The 23,335-nt window shown below is 38.1% G+C and overlaps 1 protein-coding gene across 7 annotated transcripts; it reads left to right on the forward strand.

Annotated features, from left to right (window-relative positions):
- Positions 1–47: 47 nt before the first annotated feature.
- On the forward strand, positions 48–22,372 carry ASIC5 (acid sensing ion channel subunit family member 5). 7 transcript variants are annotated; one of them, XM_052690376.1, is made up of 13 exons: positions 60–168; positions 6,175–7,568; positions 7,855–7,893; positions 8,020–8,068; positions 10,023–10,329; positions 11,948–12,179; positions 13,347–13,466; positions 14,284–14,433; positions 14,970–15,117; positions 15,779–15,835; positions 16,687–16,855; positions 19,251–19,342; positions 19,989–22,371. In XM_052690376.1, the coding sequence occupies exons 4-13, from the start codon at positions 8,029–8,031 to the stop codon at positions 20,186–20,188; spliced, it is 1,515 nt and encodes a 504-aa protein (XP_052546336.1). In that variant the 5' UTR covers positions 60–168; positions 6,175–7,568; positions 7,855–7,893; positions 8,020–8,028; the 3' UTR covers positions 20,189–22,371. The 7 variants fall into 7 exon arrangements, with proteins under 7 accessions (XP_052546333.1, XP_052546338.1, XP_052546332.1 ...); XM_052690377.1 differs by having other exon boundaries at positions 6,175–6,288; XM_052690375.1 differs by having other exon boundaries at positions 6,175–7,893.
- Positions 22,373–23,335: the final 963 nt, after the last annotated feature.

Consider the following 23,335-nt stretch of genomic DNA (forward strand, 5'->3'; position numbering starts at 1 on the left):
TAATTACAGAATTGTCATGGCACAAAGGTCAATAAGTTCATGTGGTTTTGGCTCTCTAATGTTTTTGAAAAAAAAGAGTGGCTGGGATACTTGCTTTTTCCCACATGACAATTTTTGTGCACTTTGCTGTGTGTCTTTCCCTGATGGAGACCCTGGCTGGTGTAAGGGGTAAGTCAATGAGAAGTCTGCATGTGAATAAAGACAATATTTAATATTTAATTCAGAGATTGCTTAGGTAGATTTTTAACATGCAACCCCTCATATCAAAGCATTGGTATACTTCAAACTGTTAAAAAAATGAAACATGAAAAAGGAGAGGGAGAGGAAGGAAAAGAAAGAAAACTGATACTTCCATGGGAAACTGTACTGTTTGTAAAGGCTTTCAAGCAATGCACTTATTTTCAAAGTGGGCACACAGATTCAGTAAAACAAGTAAAGAAAAATATGTGCATGATACTATTCCAGAGGTTTAATTCATTACAATTTCTTGATTTTATTTCTTCCTGCAGAAGTTTCACTCTCATTTGTTGACAAATGTTACTCAATTCTGTCTAATCATCAGCCTAACAGACTATGAAGTAACGTGTTACCAGTGTGCGCTTCTTTTGTACCTGCCAGCCTGTTCTGAAAGAAGTTAAAGCTCAGTTTTTCTGTAAACAAAGTTACAGGGACCCTGTGAACCCAGGCCATTTACTCTCATGCATCGTGCAGTGGTATCCGTGTGCTGGATTCAACTGTTCCAGTCATTTAAGAGTAGATGGACAACAGAAAAATATGTGGGTCATGGGATATATACCCTGCTAACTCAGATGCTGGATGTCACGCTAAACAAATATTAGCTTAAAACTGAGTTCAGCCCAGAGCAGAGGAGCTGAGGGGAGGCCTGATGGTGGCTACAGCTACCCACAGGAGCAGTGCTGAGCTCTGCTCCATGTGACAGCAACAGGGCTGAGGGAATGGTGCAGAGCTGTCAGGGTTGGGGCAGGTGGGGGTGAGGAATAGGTCTGCACCACAGGGCGATGTGCATGGCCCTGAGCTGCTGGAGTTCAAGAAGCATTTGGGCAACACTCAGACACAGGGTTTGGATTTGGGGCTTTTGGAGGCAGTAGTTGGACTCCATGACCCTTGTGAGTCTCTTCCAACCCAAGACCTTCCAACCCCATCACACTGTGACAATAACATAACCTGCCCCATCTACAGATCTCAAAATCAAAATGGGCAACCAAGGCTTGGTTTGTCATTTCCAGTTGACATCCTGAACCTCCACTGTGAAATCAAACTTCCTGTTACCTTTCCTAATGTCACAAAGAAGGAGTGTGAATACACTAAAGGAACAAGAACAGCTGAAAAATATGAACTCTTATCCACATCAGAGAAGCTAATGTGTTTCGTTGTGCAATTCAATATCTTTCATGGGGCCCAAAGAATAATGCGTTTTCAGAGGAATGTTCTCTGGCTTGCAACAGTTATACTGCCTGCCTATAGGAAAGACTTTGAAGTCTAAGAGCCCTTTTAAGCTCTGTGCTTAACAAAACATTAACTGCAAGTTCAGGAAGTAATACTACCCTTGGTTGGTTTAGGGTTACTAAACTCCCGAAATCTAGCTGGGAATACTGAATCAAGAGATACAGAAATTTCTGTTTTGATTCAGCAACAAACAAGCTGCAGTCAACCAAATAAATCAGCCAAATTGCAAGAATGTAGGAAATTAATCACAATAATTCCAACACGTTCAAATTCTCTGCTTACAGACCTCAAAACTGATTGATTCCATCACTCATTCACCTCACTGGCTACCTGAATGTGATTTCAGTAAGCCATCAAAGTACATAATGAACTTGGTACTGATAAATAGAGCAAATAAAAGCAAAGCTAACTTGTACAACCTGATTATGAAATTATCTGTTGGCAGTCTGGACAATAGCACAGAGTGAAAGAGCCACAAGGTCTGGCTCAACTCAGAGCCTTTATGTCTGTCTTAGCTGTAGACACTTCTATAAATGATGGAGAAATAAATGCCTACTCATGCTTCTGCCATGCTTCTCAAATCTGGGATCTAACCCTTCTTTGAGTGGTTTAGTCACCTTTCCCCACTGAGATTCTACTGCTCCTTTGCCATCTCTTTATACTAGCATAATCATTAAGGAATCTTTATCAAAAAGCTCCTTCGTATATATCTAAAAGCAAAACGTAACCTTGATTTTAACTAAATGGTATTACCTTCTTCTCAAAATGCACCATAATTTCCCTTTTTCATGCTGAACACGCAGAACTAGGTAGAAGCAGATGTAATTACACACACAGCTTGCTGTTCATGCTGTGGATGACTGAGCAAGTCTATGAAAGCCAGTCATGTGTGCATGTCCTTGAGATTTTCTCTTTTTTTTTTTTCTGTTTCCTTGCTTATTTATTTTTACAGCATGAAAGTCAGACAAAGACTTCTGTTCGTTCTGAAATGTACCAAAGGACTCTAACCTTCAGTGCAGAGAAAGTTCTGTTTTTTGACTGGGCTGAATACAAGACAAACAGTTAAACACAGTGGAAAAAAAAAAAAAAAAGAGAAAGGCACATGTTCCAGGAACTGCACTTTGTGGCCTTTAAGCTGTCATGATCTTCATGACCAAGCATGACAACTGTTAAACCCCTGTCTTAATCCACCCTCATCCCCCTTTTTTTTTCCCTTCCCCAGCTGTGGACGTTGACTAGCTTTGTTCATCACAGCTGCAATGGAGTTGCAGAGGGGAGACAAACTGAACTTACTTACACTGAAAGAAGTGAATTGTAAGAGCAGAAAAGGAGCCTCCCTCTAGCTAGGCCAATGGGAGGTTTGGTGTAAGCCAGAAGCGTCCTGTATTTTGCAGGTACAGCTGTAGTAAAGAGGCCACTTGTTCTGATGTGAACTAATGAGGAGAGAGAAGAATGACTGTGTAATGTCAGAAATCCAACAAAAGTCTTCTCTGTATTTACAAGCGACTTGTTCACCCAAAACAAATCTCAAGATACCCCACACAACACTTCCCAATGCTTATCCTGGAAACACAAGGAGTTATTCAGCACAAATTGTTTTTACCTATGTAATAGTACCTGCAGTGGGTTGGGTAAGCATAAAAGATTCTACTAGAAAGCAGGTGTCTTGGGAGGAGCCTATTAGAAGAATCAATCAATCAAACAAACAGCAAGCTTACAGTGAGGTAGTTTCCCCATCTAATTTTCCAGTACTGATAGTGTAGGACTTCCTGTGGTACCCATGTCCCTGCATATAATAACCCTGACACTGTGAGTCCACAGCCCGCTGCAATGGGAATAACTGCAGTGCACACCATGTGAAGGAGCAACTCCCTGTGCTAATTACAAACCTCCTGCCAACTAACTGAGTATTCCTAAATACCATTCACTACCAAGCCATAGCTTATGAGCTCACAAGAAGCTCCCAGTCTCTCTTTTCTGCAATTGCTCAAATTGAGTTGTGTCTGTTTTGAAATTGAGCATTTAAAAGGTAAAACATCAATGTACAGATGTACACGTTGCTAGTTTCATTGGTGAAAGAACTGATCTCTCAGATGACAAACTCATTAATATAATAGTGAAATGCAGAAGCAAGCAGTATGGCAACTACTGGTAGGTTTTGGCTGAGAAGGTGCAACTGAATTTCTTGATTTTTTTCTGGAACACTGTTGTCCTGTTCACTGGAAAGAGTTCCAAGAGTTTTAACACCACTTTAACCTTACACCTATACAGTAAATACTGTATGGAACTGAAATGACTTCCAGAAAAGCTTTACAAAATGTGAATTTTCTATCGTTTTGCTGTTGCTTTATAAATAAGTTGGTAGTCACACTGGTTGAACTGCATCTGATGGTTCATTTTATTTATTTACCATAAGCTCAATTCACAACACTGCTTTTGTGTATCCCTGATTGATTTTCTTCTCAATGCCCATTGCACAGCTGAAGCACCTAGTAGACTAAGCCAGAAAGAACCTTAGTGTGCTACTTGCTATATAAGAACTGAACGAAAATAACTTCCCTAGTCAAAACAATAATAAAAACATTACAACAGAGACTTGAATAAAGGCACAAAAAGGGAAGGTTAAGAGGAGATAATTGATACAGCACCAAAGAATATCCTCCTCTCAAATAAGTATTTTGCAATTTCCAAAACTGGCACTGATGTATAAAAAACATTTGAAATTAACAGCTTGTATCAAGAAAAAAGAAAATCTAGTGACTTGAGGCTTGAACAAACTGGCCTGAAGTTGATGCAATATTATTAATCCAATCAGGCATTTGTATCTGGGGGAGGAACAGAGCTCAAGGTCTTGCAAAGTACAAACAAAGCAAAGAGATAGTGCTGCAAAGATTTATTTTTTTTAATATTGTATTTGTTCTACTTCTTAAACACAGAGAACCATGTTGTCACTTCTCAGCACACTTTTAACTCCCGATTACATCTCGTGCATCCCAGCACAACCCCCCTGTCCCCTGCTGTCTATTTCGTGTGGTTCTGCACAATGCAGCAGGATTTCTTCCACATCATGTAGTTTCTGACCCTTCTCCAGCCAGAAGCATTGACATCAACACTCCTGTGATCAAAAGCAGACTCTGCTCAGATTACCACTGCTCTTCCTACAACTGGGTTTTCTTTACATGCAGCACTCTGATGATTTTGCTTTTGACTGTTGTCTGCTGGTTGTACTAAGATGTTGCCTCAAATGCCTGTTCTTGGAATTGCTCCAGAGGAACAATTTGTTTTCCTCGCATTCTGACTGATCATTGATTTCCACATTATGGAGAAGGTGTGCTCCCACTGCCACTTCCAAATCCTCCTCCTTTCATCCCTGAAACATGTCAGTATTACCCAAAACTGTACACTTACGAAAAACAAGTTGTGCATATGTGTAAGAACATGTTGGTTGCCGTGGAGCTTCCCCAAGTCTAATTTATCCTCTTTTAACACCTCACAGCCACTCGCTCCAAGGTTCTATCCTTCAGTACAGGGAAGCTGTTACTTTTCCCTCCTAACACATGAAACTTGGCTACTAGTCAGGTGCAGTAAAGTCAGAACCTGAAGCTATTGCCATTGCCATGCCTCCACGTGGCTCAGCTCGTGCTGCTGTTTGCAGCTGAGCTGCCTAGCAAGAGCAAAGGGCTGCTTCGGGACAAACTCCAGTAGCTATTTGCTAATCTGATGCTATTCAGTATTAACATTAATGGCCTGGATGATGGAATAGACTGTACACTTCTCCAACTGACAAATGAGAATTACCTGGAAGGTATAATAGCATGCTGGCAGATGGGGGCTAGAATTCAAAGTGATCTTAATGCACTGAAATAATGTGCAGTTTCAGTGAAGCAAAGAGTAGCACCTTTGAACTTCAGCAACAATAACCAAACCAGATTGATTTTTTTTTAATTTTAGAATGATACAAAAATACATTAAACAGCAAAAAGCAGAACTGTGGCAATTCATACAGGCAACTTCACATAGCAGCTTTCTACATGGCATGGGAATCTTCTTTTCCATCCAGCCTCAGAAAGGATGTCTGAGGTACCATGTCCCTGACAACACTCTCCAAGATAGTTGAAGACTACTTGGAAAAGGCTCAGAAAAAAAATGGCAAGGAAAAACAAACAAACAAACAAGTGTTAGACATAGAATTTTCTCTGAGTGCCTTTTCTGGAAGCCTAGCCCCTCACTGCTGATTCCCCTGGCACACCTGCTTTGAAAGAAGGAACAAGACAGATGCCTGCATTTACAGTTAGTTGCCATTTTGCACGTATCCCAGCATTTGCCATAAAGCAGCAGTGACAACATGTCATAACAGATGGTGGTCACTTCTTTTTTTCTTCTCATGCTTTGTTTTTGCTACTATTCTATGCATAGATTCAGTATGAGTACTTGCAGCCCTCTCTATTGGTAAATAGGTGATCAGCTTCTATTAAAAAGAGGAAAAGAAGAATATTTTATGCAAAGAGCTTCATAGAATGAAACAGATGGCAGTAGGAAATATATTGACATTTTATGGAAAAAAGTCCAGTGAAAGCTAAATATGTATGGTTGTGTATATATATAGGTATAATTTTCTTTCATCAGCCCCTAAGTTTTCTTACAACATGTTCTGCAAGTAGATTATAGAAATATAACTTATCTGGATAACTCATCTCCTTGTTTCAGCAAATTGCTACGTAGTCGCATTGGTTGCAGTATCCTCTTAAAGTTGGCAGTATAATAAAAGAACTCAAAAGTACTGAGGACCAACTTCAAAACACATTGGAGAAGGAAATTGCAGTATGTATGAATACAAAATTGGTGACCACCGCTGTCATCAGTTGGTTTTTCTAACCTTTACTGCACTAAGAATTAAAGACTGGGTGATTTAGATAAGTAGACATGTATGGCAAGGAGTGAATGGCAAAAAATAAGCTCCCTGTGACCAATTTACGGTCTTAAAATTGTAAGCCATTTGGGAACGATGAACAAATACAAGATGATTGGTTTTCACTCCCTAGCATTTGCTTAAGAATTAACATAAAACAACCATAAAAGAAAGAAAATTTGAAACTGATTTCTTTTGTAAAACAGAGAATATATGACAAGTTCATAAGCACTCTCTTTGTAAGACATTCACTTTTTAAGAAAGATGAATCAATATTTGCTGTGTGCAGAGTGACTTGCATTTTGTACTTCTTTAACCCTATGCACAGCAGTATTAACAGACCAGTATAATTTTGATTTAAGAACTCAAGCAAGTTTTAAGTGATGTAAATGCGTTGTTTGAGTACTGTGAATTAGAGTGCTTTGTGTTAATAGGAATCAGCAGATCAGCAAATAGCTGCTCAGCAGTGCATTAGGTACGCCTGAGTTACATATAGATGTTGAAAAACAGTTTACTGTTAAGCACTTTACTGCCTGAGCGAATGCAAGTACTGCTCAAAGCTTACTGTGGTAGAAAGCCTCATTCATGAGGCAAAAGTAACAAAAGGAGGAGGCCATCTTTCCAAGAAGGTTTCCAAGAGTGCAGAAATGCGCTCTTCACGCTGGAATGAGTAAATGGAGCTCAGTGATCTAACTTGCAGCTCATCACTTAAGCAACGCTGCCAGAAAATAGCCAGCAAACTGTGAATGCCAGTGAGGCACTGAGGAACCAAGTTAGCACACCCAGGAACCCAAGCGTGCTGCAGGCATTGAAGTGGACCTTTATGAGAGTAAAAAAAAATACCCCAAGATCTCCATCCCCTGCAGATCAGAAAGTGAGTGTGACAGTTTTCAAATCTTCCTGAAAGACTAACAAAGCACCTCTCGTATTTTAACTTCCTGTTATTTTCCACTGCCTTTCATTAGGTGCCCAGTTGTTTACTAGAAATTGTTTTCAAACAATAATACACCGTTCACTCGCCATGAAAGTGGTTTCTGTTCCCTTTGATAAGAAGTTAATGGAATGACCAACTGCATGCATCTTCTTCCTCACCCTCAGGGTTAGTTCTCAGGAACTGCAGCCCATTTCTTGCTGAAGCCCACAGAAACATGAAATCTGCACTTGGTTATAAAGACAGCTATTGGAAGTGAGGGTGAGCTACATCCTGCTGCTGGTAGGAGCTTAGAGGCAGACATCCACTGCCCTCCAGGGAAAGGGTTCCTTATCTACTTAAAGAGAATGTATTCAACTTGGAACAGGACAGTTTTTCTGAAGATGTCTTTCTAAAACAAAAAGAAATTATGAAGAATTAACTTACAAGGTGATGCAACGAGACAGTAGACTGCATTTCTACTATTATTGGTGTAATTGGTACTTGAACATCTGATCCTGCCATAAAAATTATCTTCTCAAAACTAATCTTCTCTTTTACTTTGCAGACCATGTTATCTAAAGGAAAAACATAGCAACCCTGGCAGGTAGATTGCCCAGCATTGTGTCATCAAGTATCACCTCCCATTTAGTTTTCTATAAAAGCCATTAGCTAGCAATGATCACAGTGATAAGGCAGCTTACAGTATCCTTTCCCTCCTTACTGAAATAAGCACAGCCTCATGGACCAGCTGGGGAGATTCACTCAATTTGATGCTAAAGGTAAGTAATTGGATGTATTAGAGTGCCTCACCAAAAGTTTTAGTTACATTTGGGTGTTTTTGTCAGGACTGATGAAATGAGAAACATTGCCTCTCCTCTCTTGTAACCTTTATCCAAAATAGAAGTCATATATATCTTCAAGGTATAAAGAAGGGAGAGATGAAACAAAGCTTGCAGAAAAATGTTTCTCTTAGGACGTGAGGAATACTCTCTAGCTATTGGTCCTGTTTGCATGTAGAATAAAAGTAGCACAACGCAATGACTTTTCTGACCAATGTCTTAATGTAATGACTTTTAGATTAAGGATAAACAAAATCCCTGAATCTATCCAGACTAAGTAACCTTTGTAAAGGTGGCAAAAGCCACATGCAACCTGCTTGAAATAACTCCTTCCAGATAACAACAGCTCTAGATGAAGACAAGCTGCTTTTTCAAGATGCTGTACTTTATTTCTTCTGTGAAAGAGCTCAGCTTCCCATTCTTTCCACTGGGTCCTTTTACATCTTCCCATCCACACTAGATCAGAAGAGCCCATTACTATTACCTATTAGTTCCCTATTCAAGTATTTATGGATTGTGATGAATTGTCAACTTACCAAGGTTAAAAAAAAAACAAACTTATTTAAATTCAGCTTAGCATTAAAGATAATGTGAATTTCTGAAGTTTTTAGACCAACTCAAAACAGTAAGTCCTTGTCCTAATATCTCTGGTTACATATGCAGATAACTTATTTCTTCATTAAAAGCACTGGACTGAGAAACCAGGTTTCTCTGACCAATCATGGCTCTCACAGCTTCTTCAGCAGTCAGCATTTCCTGAGGCAAACTATCTGCAACTCATCCTTGAACGTAGGTCTGTCTGCCTTATTACATGCATGTTCCATATTTGCCTACACTGAAACATGCTGTATGCTGCTGTACCTGGATCCCTCTGATTTACTTACCTCCTTGCTTATCCATCCTTTAACCTTTGGATTCTCTGTTAATATTTCTTTTAAATCCACATAATTATATTTTTTAATTGCAGAGTCAATATTAAAAGTACTTTATATTCTTACCAAAAGATACGCATATCAAACAGTAAGTTATTGAGAGAGCTAAGACCTAACATTTGTCCAAGGCCTTTTTGTCTATCTATCATCAGCATCATCATTTAATGACATTGTACAATGTTTAAAATGTTAAATATATTTAAATCACTGTTTTTTTTTTTTTGTTTTTTTGTTTTTTTTTTTAAGAGACCCAGACTGTGACCAAAGATGAATGCTTAAAGAAAAGTGTCTTCATATCCTAAAATCAGTGGCCAATATCTATATCTAATATCTATATCTTGCAACAAGAGAACATTAAATTTGTTCCACCTATATATATAAAAAATATATAAAATATATATATATATAAATATATAAAATATATATATAAATATATATATATAAAATGTGCCACACTTAAATCTACTAATACAGACCTAAGGGTAGGAGAGTAGATTTCCTTTTGAATCTGTAACCCTCCAAGTTTTACACAGAAAAACCTTCAGTAATTTAAGGGTGAAAGTCTGAAAAATGCACTATTCCCTTTTTATCTTTTAGAGCAAGCAGGAAGGACCAGGACCTTAATAATCAGATGTTTAGCTTTTTACAGAATCCTGTGCTATGTCAGAAATCCAATCTTTTCCATGGAAATGGAACTACTCATTTATATTGCTATGCTTAACAATCATGAGGCATAAAATATTGCACAGTATAGTCTGTTCCCAGACAGAGATTATAGAACTGAGCTAATCTAGCACACATCTTCTAGAATTCTAGACTACCCTTAGAAGGAAGCCCACTAATCGAAGAGTTTGACTCTTCTTAGATGCTTTCCAGCATCTTAATTACATAGCTCCCTTTCCTAAAAGCCATTTAAATGCTGATCTAAAAAAAATGTGTGTTTTCATTTGGTCAACACTTAGGAAAACTGGATCAGATTCGACTGTACTTAACAAAGAAACTTCTGCCACGCTTGGAAGACAGAAGGAAGTATCGTCAGGAGTTTGCCTCCTCCACATCGTTCCATGGAGTGCATAAAATTGTTCAAACACAGAGCAGCACACGCAGAGTGCTGTGGCTGCTAGTAGTCACAGCCTGTCTTGGCATCGTCATCTGGCAGATCTGCAGTCGCTTTAACTACTACTTCAGCTGGCCAACCACCACTACAGTGGTAGTTCAGCATGTGGAAAATGTCAAATTCCCTGCTGTGACTTTTTGCAACCTGAACAGGTAAAAGTTATGCTTGTTGCTTGCTCTTGAGAGGCTACATCTCTTTATCCAGCTAATATAAAGCAGCTGGGCTCCACAGTTCTTTTCATGAAGGCCACAAAACACAAATCTGAGGGATCTATGTTCCACACCACTATTCAACTAAAGAAGAAAACGTGAGCATTAGGGAAGGCAGATTTTTAATCTCCCTCCATCTTCAAATGATGAATTACGCCCCAGATTTTTAATATTCAAAACCTGGAAGTATAAACATTCTTCCATGTAAAATCATAGCCAATGAGTGCTCCTTCTATAGCGTAACTAAGGGACAATAATCGGTCATAGAAGTCAAAAATAAAAGACAACATTTTCAGATAAGTTTAAATACAAACATCATACAGATGTAGAAACTTTAGGCAAAGCAGTTATTTTTTCCCATTAGTGCTCGCCCTTTGTAGTTCCAGCTGATGTCAGTAGGATCTATAAAAGGAAAGCATTTGGCATGTTTGAAAGCCATATACCAAAGCAGGAACTTCACTAAAGCTGAAAGTAGTGGCCACAATTCAGATGTAACTGCTTTTAAGAAAAGAAAGCAACAAATCTACAATCTGATTTTTATACGTAACATGCAAGTAATTTAGAAAAATAATTTTACTCACATTGTTTTCTCAAGAATGATAAGTTCTGAAATATTCTACCCTTTGTTGCCAGAATCAACCAGAAGGACCAAGTCCCAAACATCTGCTCACTGTTTCTGCCTCACTGTTTTTCATTCCCATCACCCTATGTACAGTCCTTCTGGGTTATACTGTAGAATATACACTGCAAGTAGAAGTTCCTTGAGTTGAGCATGCATTATTAAAATCTCCCATTCGTTCTAACTATAGTGGCAGCACATAGCAATAAAACAGTTGGCTACCAGTTGTCTGCCTAAGTGACAATTTGCAGCCACATCCATCTGCTGTTCCTGTTGTGCTTATTCTTCACTCCTGTTTTCAGGTATTATTTTCTTTGCTGGCAGAGCAAAGAGGCACAAATCTTCATTTGTCTTTTTAGCACATCCAACATCTCATAGTTCTGAGATTTCCAAAGGATTCTAGGAGAAAAGATCACGTTTTGTTCCTGCTACTATGGCACCAATGACAGAGCTCACAAGCAGGTAGACTTAGTGTCACAGTAGCACAGGTACATGAGATGCACATAGAAATCAATTTTACAAATGAAGGAACACAGCTCTTTTTTTTTAAAAAAAAAAGGAATTGGTCCTCCCATGGCTCCTCATGTAAACACAGTTGTCCAGCTTTTAATCGGCTCTACAGTTCTGGCTGTTGGATGATGTAGATGGCCAATCTGTTTTGTTTATTTGTTTGTTTTTTAGTAGCCCCACACAACAGAGGTCTTTATATAGTAGTTCTGGGAAGGTGTCCTTTTCTGTTCTCGTTTGAAAATGTTTCCTAGAAATTAAGACTACATTGTTTATCCATGCACTAGAGATCAAAGTGCAAGCGTGGTGGACAGGAATGAGGTATAATTTGAAAACAAGCAACAAACCACGTCACATAGTTGGCAAAAAGAACACTGAAATTGGTCCAGTAATTCTGCGGAACTCCAAGTAATTCTTTCTCCTTCCCATTGACAGGTTTCAAGCTCATGCAGTGAGTAACCTTCAAATCATTTTTTTCCTTTGGAACATTGCGTCTGGAATTGTCCAAACATTTTCTATGGAAGACAAATATTTCCAAGAGCTAAATGGCTTCCTTCTTGGAAACCAAAACTTCAGCATTAAAGAGTTCACAAGGGAAAACGGATTTTATCTGAATGGCAGCACACTGCTAGAATGTGAATTTTTTGGGAAGACCTGTCACCCGGAGGTAAATACTTTTGCCTTTACTAGAACAGAATGGAGAGGGAGGGGATATGTTGTTACCAGTTGACTTCAGATATCTGGCTTTGCCAGCTACTCCCTCTGCTTTCCTTTACAGTCATTCAGTGGAAAGAAAAGAAAAAATAAATAAATAAAATCGAGCTGTAAATCATTGTGAGGAGGAGCCCAGCTCAGCAGGACAGCCTACTGGACTCCCTGAGCTGTAGCATGGAATTTCAGTCTGCATTACTCCCTGCCCAGTCCCACTTCTGCCTGGATAGCAGTCTTTCAAAACTGTTTTGCCTTCAAGCTCCACCCAGCCATCTTCCTTATAAAAAGCCTATGACACTGTTTGAAGGGAGTTTCTTTCTATGACATAGTTTTGCAGATGCGTTCAACTGATGTCATTAGTTTTATTCTTGAGGTCAAGAACATGGACAGCCAGGGTAACTGCAGGCAGAGCCCAAAAGAATTCTAAATCAATATAGCCTATCTTCGGGAGTTTCAGAAGGTAACAAAAGAATGTGATCCTCCTCTGAATGTTATTTTTTCCAAAAAACAATTCCCATTTTCAATATAATACGTGAACAGAAGAGTCGGTCCTACAAACCTTCAGGTTAATCCAGCCTTTAGATATGTTGTAGCTTCTAGAAATTAGACTCTAGTGAGTTCTGTTGACTCAAAACACTCAAGTATCCAATAGCTAAAATTAAAGTTACGGAATGCAGCCATATTAGCAAAGGTTTTCAGTTCAATGAAATGGTTTGGGGAAAAAATGCAGACATTTTACCCCCCTTATGCAGTATCATGTGTACATTTGAAACAGTCTCCACTAAACAAACGCTGGAAAAACTGAACTGAATGCATCATTTCAACAGCATATAATAGGTACAAAATCAAAACCTCATTTAATGATTTTGACTAGCTCATGGGCATTAATAAATTATGTGAATTTACCCTTTCAATTTCTATAGGTCATTTCTTGTAGAAAGGGATTTGAAATGCTTTTTCCATCTTTCCTAATTGTAAAATTCAGTGTTGCCTTTGGGGAAGATCTACAAAAAAAAAAAAAAAAGAAAAAAGAAAAAACCCAACCAACAATTTTGATTCACTAATGCAAGTTCTGTTCCCCCTCCCCCATGTTATTCTTGCTTATTTTTTTTCTCTTTTTAAGGATTTTGAACACATTTTCACTGAATATGGAAACTGCTTCACTTTTAATCACAACGACCTTCCAGCAAGAAGTGTGAGCTTGTCTGGAAGAGGCTTACATTTACTTTTTGATGTCCAACAGGTACAGCTATACTAATGATTTTAACATTTAATCATATAAAACCATCTGTTTATCTTGTTTTAATCAGGCATTCAGATTTCTTGCATAAAATTCTTTCTCAAGAGTGAAAGTGTATTTTAAAGATCCAAAACTGGGTTAAGAATTCTGAGTGACTGTTGACTCTGTACCAGCTAAATGGCTTTGAAAGCTGCAAGCAAGCATGTATGTATACAGTGTACCTACAGCTGAAAAACACCAGAAGTAATTTAATTTTATGCAAACACTTGAGGGTCTGGTCTTTGCACTATCAATAGTTTCTGGCCTTATTAGTATTGTAATTGACAAAATAAAAATAATAATAATAATAATAAAAATAAAAATAAAAATCAAAGCTCATGGAATACCTTGTGAGATGAGGAAAGAAAACTAAAACCTACAGTTATAGAAGAGTTAAACGTTCACTTTTGCTCCCTGGAAATTGTAAGGGAGAGAAGTGACAGGATCTCAAGAGAACAGTGGAAAACTTGCTGACACGTGGGGTAGCAGCAAGTGAAAGGAATGAACCTTTAAGTTACGAATGAAGGTTTACCTTTGCCTCTTGCTTTTGAACGTAGAATAGAAAAAAAAACTCTAGAAATTTAGAGTAACAGGAAGAAAACCCTTCAATGTAATCAACAAAGGAAATTACAGCTGCTTTGTTTCCAAACTCTTCTGTAAATTGCTAGAAGAAAACTAGAGAAATAAGACCAAAAAACCATGGCACTATTTAAATATTGCTAAATCCTCAGAACGTAAGCAAAACCGAAACCGTTTTCAATAATTCTTTTTTTTGCATCAGAAGCAATTCACCGATGACCCTGCCCTCGGTTATACTGATGCTGGTATCACGTTTGTTATCCATTCACCCAAAGAGATGCCACGCTTTGATGGGTTAGGTTTGCTAACACCAGTCGGCACGCATGCGCAGGTCGCGATTCAGCAGCTGAAGGTAAGCACCTCGACCAGAGAGTGACAGTATCAGTGCTTGCTGTCACTGGTTCTCTTCTGAGACACTACAATTAATTAGATGCTTCTGAAGTTAAAATACGTCATTAAGAAAATAATTAATACAGTCATTATGAAAAAATGCTTTCGGTGACATCGACGGTCTGCTTAATCTGCTTTTACACAAGTTAGCATCCTGCAGTCTTACTGATGCAATGATGCCTTTGCAGCTACAGCAATAGCTGTCCATCAGCAAGTGCCATTAATATTAATGATTTATTAGAATCCTAGTATCCTCTCCTGGTGCTACTTGAAAAGACTACCCCACTGCCCTGGGCTGTCTGAACAGGTCCTGGTTTTGCTGTGTGAGAGTGGAAGTGACTTTACAATTCCAAAAGCATAAGCTGTAATTGCCTCTTAATTAAATCATGTTACTGCTTTACGTCTTAAACACGCTGCATTTAACACTTAAAAATATGGGAAAACTGTATCTATATTAAAAGGGACGGATGTTGATCTTCTGTTATCAATACCCTACAGTCAATCATTCAAGAATATCCATGGGGAGAGTGCAAGCCTGATATCAAACTTCAGTACCAGGATATTTACACTACTAATGGCTGTTTGCAGGAATGCAAGGCCTGGTATATACAGGATTGGTGCGGCTGTTCACCTTTTATCCTTCCAGGTATTTCTTTGGACTATCATAATATGTAAATATTATATATATATACATATATATAAAGACTACCTTGCTAGGAGACATCCCACTGCTGAATGGCAGAGGTGATCTCTGCAGGATAACTTCAGCTGGGATTATTACTTATATTTGTCTTTTTTTTAATTCTGAGATTACAAGCAAAGTATTTGGTCTACTGTGGACTTAGCATCTGATCATCAGCCATTTTTAGACAAGAAAATCTTGAAAGAAAAGAGTATGCCCCAGAGCTGTGACAGAAATTGTTATGTGAGTAATCTTCCATGAGGTCTGAAGTGTTTAGGATGTAGCTGGATTCCATCCACCCTCTTTGTTTTTTAATTCCAACACTACAACCAGAAATCTCTTGCCTTAGCTAGCCAACATAAAGACTGAGCCGCAACCTCAAAAGCAATCCTGGTTGTTACACAACAGTGATGTTCACTCCACCAGGGAGCATCCTGGCCCAGTCTTGTGCTCTCTATCACTATGTACCATTTTGGATTTAGTACCTGCACTGTGCTGGAGTGAATTGTTATCTCAGGTATATAATGAGAAGTATGAAGTAGCACATAGGCTTTGATGATGTTATTTTTTCAGAGCTAAGGGTAGGTCGTTCAATTAAGTTCCTAAAAGAATGTTTCTTTTTAAGGAAATGGAATAGAGTGTGATTTAATGAAGTCTTACAATTGTGTTTATCCTGCAATCCGTAAGTAATAATTTCATGTCAATATTTTGTAAGCAAACCCCACATAGCAGAAAATACCCCAAATTATTGAAAGTAATACTGAAATGAAGCACATCCCAGTTCATTTAATATTCTGAAAATAGAAATCAGATGGAATAAGAAGTTTGGTGACTGATTAAAAAAAAACAAAAAACTAACTGAAAATGCCTGGATCTTAAGATGCAATCTTTTTGTAAATAAAATGAATGTTTCACATGTAGCTCATTACCATGAGCAAATGAGCTGCACACAGCAGATATGGAATTTGTTAATCATTACAGCAGATTATCATTAATTGTATTTTCCAGAGAATCTGAGAAGTAGCTTCTCATAAATTTTAGAAATCCTCTTTTGCTTTGAGAGCAGCTATGCAATGTGAGCTCTTCCCTCTTCCCCTTCTGAAAGAAGCTGATAATTAAGAGAGTGTATAAACTAATTAGTTATTCCGTGGGGAAGAACGCATCAAATCATCCCTAGCAGACCTAGATGCCTCCTTCCTTCCAGTAAGCAAAAACAAGCTCAGAGGCAGAGGAAAGACAACAGGTGCTGCAAACAGAGAACTGTAGCACCCACCTCAATAAGAATAACTGTGTATTGCAGTTTATACTTCAGAAAGACATTTTGCCTTTTTTTTTTTTTTTTTTTTTTTTTTTTTTCAGTTTCCTAAGTGCTAGTTGCAGATGTTTGTTGCTTCAAAGAAGTATCCACTTTTCTAAGGATAACCAATATGAGTCTTTATAAAAAGAAATCAGAAGTCGTTTTGTAAGGTTAGAAAAGTCTTACTGCTGAGTGCTCTTTCAGAAACGTGCAAGATATTTCTCCTGAATTTTCAGATGATATAGAGGTAAAAGGATTATGTACAGTAGGAACCCACAACTCCACTTGCCCTGCCCCATGTGAAGAAACACATTACCCTACCACTGTCACCTATTCAAGTTTTGGAGGAGAAAATGCCATTAAATACATTTCTGCAAAGCTGAAGAAGAGTCCAGAGTACATCAGGTAATTGTTTTTAACAGCTTGCCTAATAAAGAAATGATCAATTACTTCTAAGTGTGCAAACACAGTTGCACAATATGATGCGACCTTTTTAAAAATACACTCTTAAGTGTTATTACAGATACTGTGAGATAATCAGTTTTGCCTAATAGATTACATTAGAATTTATATATGAATACGTAGGTCCAACTAAGACTCGTGGATCCCATAAACAAGTAACTCCAGTTTAAAAGCAATGTTCTCCATTACTTCTTCCAATGATCTCTTACAAAATTCAAATTTTACATAACTTTTCATAGTTAAGAATAAAGAAAGGGTAGGGTTATGAAATCCACTTACAGTCCACATAAGCAATCCATCCCACAGAAGTCAGTGGACAACCCCAAACTGTGCTGATAAACTGCCTGCCCTTTCTCTCAATGCATCAGCAAAAAAAGCTATGAAAGCTTTGAAGAGCTAGGTTTTATCACAGCAAAGCGTAACACTCTTTTCTACTGTTAGTAAAACTGCATTAATACCACTTAAATACTAAAAAAATATTTAGAAAATATCTGGCACCATATTCTCTTGAAGTAGAAAAGCAGTGTGATTCTACCCACGTAAAAGAAAATTCTACATAGAGGGGAAAAAAAGTGGGACTATACCCAAAGAAGAGATTTAGTGTGAAAATAAGTCTCTATGGTACTGACAACACATTTTATCCACGAAATTATGTTAGATCTTACATTATGCATGTAGCTGTGTTGCTCAGTAGTAGTGATGAGCTAACACAACCTGAATAGATTTAAATTCATGGAAGAAATATCAAGTATACTTGTGATTTAATAAGGCATATGTGCCTTACAGTTATAATAAAGTGATACTGAACTCCCTTGAAAAACAATCATTGTATATCCAGTACAAGGATTTCTACATTGTGGGTTGGTTTTTTTTGCTAGAAAGATTCAATCCAGTTGCCAAAGAACATTTAGTATAGTTTCATAATCCAAATTACACCACAGAGGTACATCACCTATACAAGCATTAATGCCAATGGTACACAAATTCATAATATCCACAGATTCAAGTTATACACAGCAGCAAACAATCTGGCTGATGAAATATTCATGAGTATTTCATTGCTTCAGTGACTTAAGGTTTGTTACTTGTAGAGCCAACAGTCAGCAGATGCTTCCATACATTTATACTTGGACAGAAACTATATGAAGATTAGGAAAATGACACCCATTATAATACATAAAAGATAATAATCCTTTGAGAACATTTTATCTTTGTTAATTATGTGATTATGCCTGCAAACATGATGTACAGCCCCACAATCATTTAATTAGGCAAGAAAAAAAATACAGAACATTCTTCTGTTACCAAGCCTTAACCAATAGGAATTCAGCCCAAGTATTAATAAATACTTATGCTGAGCTATAAAACAGATCCTGATTAATTTCCGACAACAGAAGGGAAAAGTTCACTGCTTACTACCTTACTGTACAGTGCCACTAGCAACCACGTGACACTTGTAGGAGGACTTAGTATTAAAAGCCGTGGAAAAAGGATTATTTTTATTACTCAATGTTACCTAGATTTTAGGATTATCAACTAAAGGGACGGCAGTCACTCTGTGTAACCAACACCGTGTTTCCAGGGAACATCAGATGAATAAATTCATTGCCATTTTCAACCTCCATGCCTGTAACTGTTCACACTTCTGAATAACGTTCACTACATTTGTTCTAAAATGTCGTGACGTCACGAGTGCAACTGGTTTTTGTGTCTGTTTCACTCCACTACTGTTATGTTTATCTTCTATTTAGTGGTTATGCTGTAGCCACGGCAACATAAAGATGAGCTCTTTATTCACATTGAATCATTCCACATGTCCTGCTCCAATAAGGGTTTACCCACTCTTGCACTTTTGCAGCAAGAATATAATTAGGTAAGAGAGGCTATAAGCAGAGGATAGAACTAGGCATCTGAGTATAGGGCAAGAGATTTTTTGCACAATTGCAAATGCACAAGCCATTGAAATTATCAGGATTACATAGGCATTTGCACATAACCAACAGCAAGAGGGTATATTTCCAAGCACTGTCTCTGCTGTGGCTTCAGATGGTTACCACTTCCTCTCAAGATTATCTCTGCAGCCTTTAAGAAAAAGGAGTTTATCCCACAGTGTAGATTCAGGCTGAGTTGCTCTTCAGGCTATGTTCTAATTCCTCCAATGACCTCCTCTTACAACTATTGCTATTAGTACACTTTGTCAGGTGTTTTTTTTTTTTTGTAATTCCCACCTGATTGTCCTTTAAAAGGCACCGTCACTGCATGAACTCAGTCCGTACTGATGGATGTTGGTAAGCATGGACAGCACTCTCAAGTAATACTGCATGTATTTTATCATTAGGAAGAACCTTGTGACTATTGACATTAAATACGATGATCTGAGCTACAGAATAACTCAGCAGCAGAAGGCCTTGACCATACCTGAGTTGCTTGGTAAGGGAATTTTTAACGTTTATTGCTGATCAATTAAAATAATAATAATAATAATAATGTTTAAAACATCTGTTGCTTTTTTTGTTTTTGTTTTTGTTTTTTTTAAATTCTCTCCCTCCCAAGTCCTAGACTATCCAGGTTTATAAGTAAAAAACAATGGCTTTTACACTACAGTGATAATAAGCATATTTGCCTTCTGTTTCTTTTCCATAGGCCTCCTGCCATGCCATTACTGACCTACAGTAGGGAAAACAGTTAAGAATAATAATTAAATCTTGCAGTAGTTTTCATTTATACAACATGCTGAACTAACTGCAAGAGTAGGAAGTTTCTGGAATTCGGAGGGGAGAAGGAAAACACAGGGAGGAAAAGCAAGAGAATGGCTAAGAAAGCACAGAAGTAGGAAATATTTTAAGTACACATTCCACAGTAAAATATGTTGTTGTATGCGCTTTGTTTAAAATTAAGAAACACATTTGTCTTTTTTTCCCCATAAACATTCTTAAGAACAGTAATTCTGTTTTCATAAGGTGATGGATTATGCATTTTGAATTTATTAAGCACTTGAATTGTGGCAAGGTTTTGTTTGCCTCCTAGACTAAACCAAACGCTTTGGATGACATATGTTTATCTTCTTCTCTCACAGCTGATGTAGGTGGTCAGCTTGGATTGTTTTGTGGTGCCAGTATGATTACACTCATAGAACTGCTCGAGTATATTTTTACCAATTTCTTCTGGATGTGCCTCTTTCTTCTACTGAAAGCTCCTGAAGTACCTCAGTGGAATAATCCACCCCATGACCAACCAACGCACGTGGAAAAAAAGAAGAGAATACAGGAATGTTAATGGCTTGGAGAGACACAAAACTAGTTGTTTCTCCAACTTCCCTTCATCTCTAAAATATAAAGGAGACAGTAATACCTTCCGTGGCACCCTTCCCTTGTACTCCTTATCCTTCCTGTTTTATTTAGTGCCTACAGCTATTTAACTGTGCTAGATAATTTTAAGGAAAGAACTTTGGAAAGCCTCACCTTCTTCATATAAAGAAAAATCTAATACTTACCTAAGATTTTATTTTAAATTGCCATTTTAAGAAAAAAAATCATAGAAAAACACTACAGACATTCAATGCAACCTTGTACTTTTGACTTACGCCTTCTGGGTAAAGAGAAATAACACTCATGCTAAAGTATTACACCAGAAGTTCCCTAACCATTATAAAGATGTATATTGCTGTGCTGAAAAAAAAGTAGATTCCTTATTACTGACAAAGGCTTCATTATAAGGCTTACTTCTTCCAGCAAAGGACAGTGTAGCTTTGCCTATCAGAATCAGGAAGGTGCCTAGTATCAATAAATTCTACAGCAAATTGTCTGTTTGCCAGTAAATGGAAAATAAAAATCTCATGAGTCTGCCAACTACTAGAAATGCAAAACTGAGAAACTTAGAGCAACGTAGTTAGCAAGAGGATTAACACAGGCCAAGCTTACACTGTTGGACTCTGGAGACAGCGAACAAACTTGCTTTCCCTCTACTCTTTTTAATGAGCATCCACAACTGTAAGACATACAGCAGAATTATAATTTAATCACAGAAAAGATTCATTTGTTAAGGCAATGGAGGTACTGACCTCATATTTTATAGGCTCTACTGACAGAGTTATCACTGCTGGAGGCAATAGAACTTATGGATGGCTCAGTAGGACTGAGCAGCATAATTTCAATGTTAAATGGATAAAAAAAGATGAAATGCTTAATTTAATTCTTACTCTTGCTTTTAGTAGGATTTATGTGGCTTCAGTGCTGAATCATGCTTTCCATGTTTTGTTGCTCTGGATTTTCTCTCTCTAGATTATTGTTGTGTTTCCCTGTGCACAATATTCATTTTCACACTCTTGGGCAGCAGACCAGAGTATCAGAGTACAAGAAAGAAAGCCATATAATCTAACAGAGAGAGAATCTGTAATGAAATTTTGTTTGGGGAGGAGGCTGGAAATGCTTTGAGACTTGTGTCACATCTTCTGAAAAGTTTCACTGGCCAATTTCCCTTTTTTTAAAAACAAAAAACAAACTACATTCACAAGATTACTGCTGCAATGTATGTGTCAGGCATCTCTAAAGGAGCAACAGAGAAGTAAGGATTTATTCAAAGAGAAAAGGAATGATCTGGACTAGAGAACCCAGTAGTCAGGCTTGGCTCTTGCTTATTTGGCAGACAAATGGAGCACAGAATGGCCTGTGTTGGGTCAGGCTTTGGAGCACACAGCAGATTAGTTCATTGCAGTGCCTCACCAGCAGATGCCCCACTTACCGAAGGTTTCTCCTGCTCACAACCATGGAGTTAATTTCTCAGCGTGTGATGTACAATTTCTCACTGTAATTTGAATCAATTTATTTCTCTCTCATGATGATGTATGAGCTTGGGAAATATTTCTAAGGAGTTGCTGATGAATCTGATGTTACTCAGCCTGAACTGAGCAGCACGGTCTATGCAGTACAATGTTTAGATTGATTTCTGAGGTAAACAAACAAAAGTATATATCCATTTCCACTCTGCATTAAAATAAGCTAAACAGTGAATCTCTTAAGGAGCTTACACAAGCATACTGATCTACTGCTAATTAAGGGCAAAGAAGAATATCCTCAATCTTCACAATCAGAGCTGCATTACTAGACAAAAATTGCTGATGTTTGAAAGTAGACAGCTGATTCTGCCACTAGTCTTAACACAGCTTTTTGCACTGTGTATGGATCGAGTGCTGGTAGAACTTTAGGATAACAGTGCTCCCCACCTAGGCAATGTGCCATGGCAGCTAGATACTAACTCTGGGTTTCTTATGGCTCCTTTACTCACTGCTGTAGGGTTGCTCTATATTCTACAAATCCAGGGATTGTCAACCAATTCTAAGAACTCTGGACCAAATGGGTGCAATTGTTTCCACATGGTGGAATTCTGTTCCACACATTTCACTTCCTATATCCTTCCATATCAGATGCCATTTTATCAGACTGTCCCCCTCTGCTGCCACCTGTCAACGACATGTAGTAGGATATTGGTGGGAAGGTTCAACTTCTACCATACCACCACCATCCTCCTCTGCTGTCATGGGTTGACATGATAAAAATAGAAGGCATTACTTTTGGAGCAGCCCTGGTACAGCTTGTTACTGTAACTGTATCCCAAGTTAAATGCCTTCTGAAGCTAACAGCTGACATGTCTATTAAACCTCACGATACAGGAAATATCTTCAAGCTCATACTGTAGGAATTACTCTGCAACACTGAAACATGAGAAAGTTGTAAAGCACAAAACTCCAAACAAAATACTGCTGTAGCTGTTGGAGTAGCACTAGTTTGCTAATGCTGCTTCTGATCATCCTGGTCCTGTTAACTATCCTGCTCTGTATGCATCTTCATCCACCAGAGGCTCACCTCAGCCAACTCCTCACTAGAAGCAAAATCACCACATGACAAAGGGCAGCTTGCTCTGAAGTCCTGCATGGCCATTCCCACTGTACAAACCACCAACACACTAGCAGGGGTTCCTTACCCACCTCCTGTCTCAGAACAGGGAGAGTAACAACAATATTTACAGCCTTTTTTAGGATTAGAAGTTTTTTTTATACAAGCTTCAGAGGAATAAAGAAATCCGCATTTGGATCTTTGCAGTCTTAAATACTGAAGCCCTTTTGCCTCTAGAAAAATGTTATCAATTTGCTACATTAAGCCTGATCAAACGTGTGTTTACTTTTGCATTGCTAAACATAGGGTTTCCTTTCAAAGAAGTGACGCTGAGCTTTAGAAGATTCCATATAGTTTTAGCACGCTTCAGGGTCTTCCATGGAAGAGATTTTTAGCTCACTTTGTCAAAATAAGTAGAAGCTAGCAATCACCATTACACCTCCATAGGCGCTCCCAATTCAATCTAGCCAGTTGTTTGAAGTCATGAACACCTAGATTTACATACACTGCATTCCCTGTAGGTCTCAAAGTA

Source organism: Tympanuchus pallidicinctus, unplaced genomic scaffold (assembly GCF_026119805.1).
Source record: "Tympanuchus pallidicinctus isolate F22 unplaced genomic scaffold, pur_lepc_1.0 scaffold26, whole genome shotgun sequence".
NCBI lineage: Eukaryota > Metazoa > Chordata > Aves > Galliformes > Phasianidae > Tympanuchus > Tympanuchus pallidicinctus.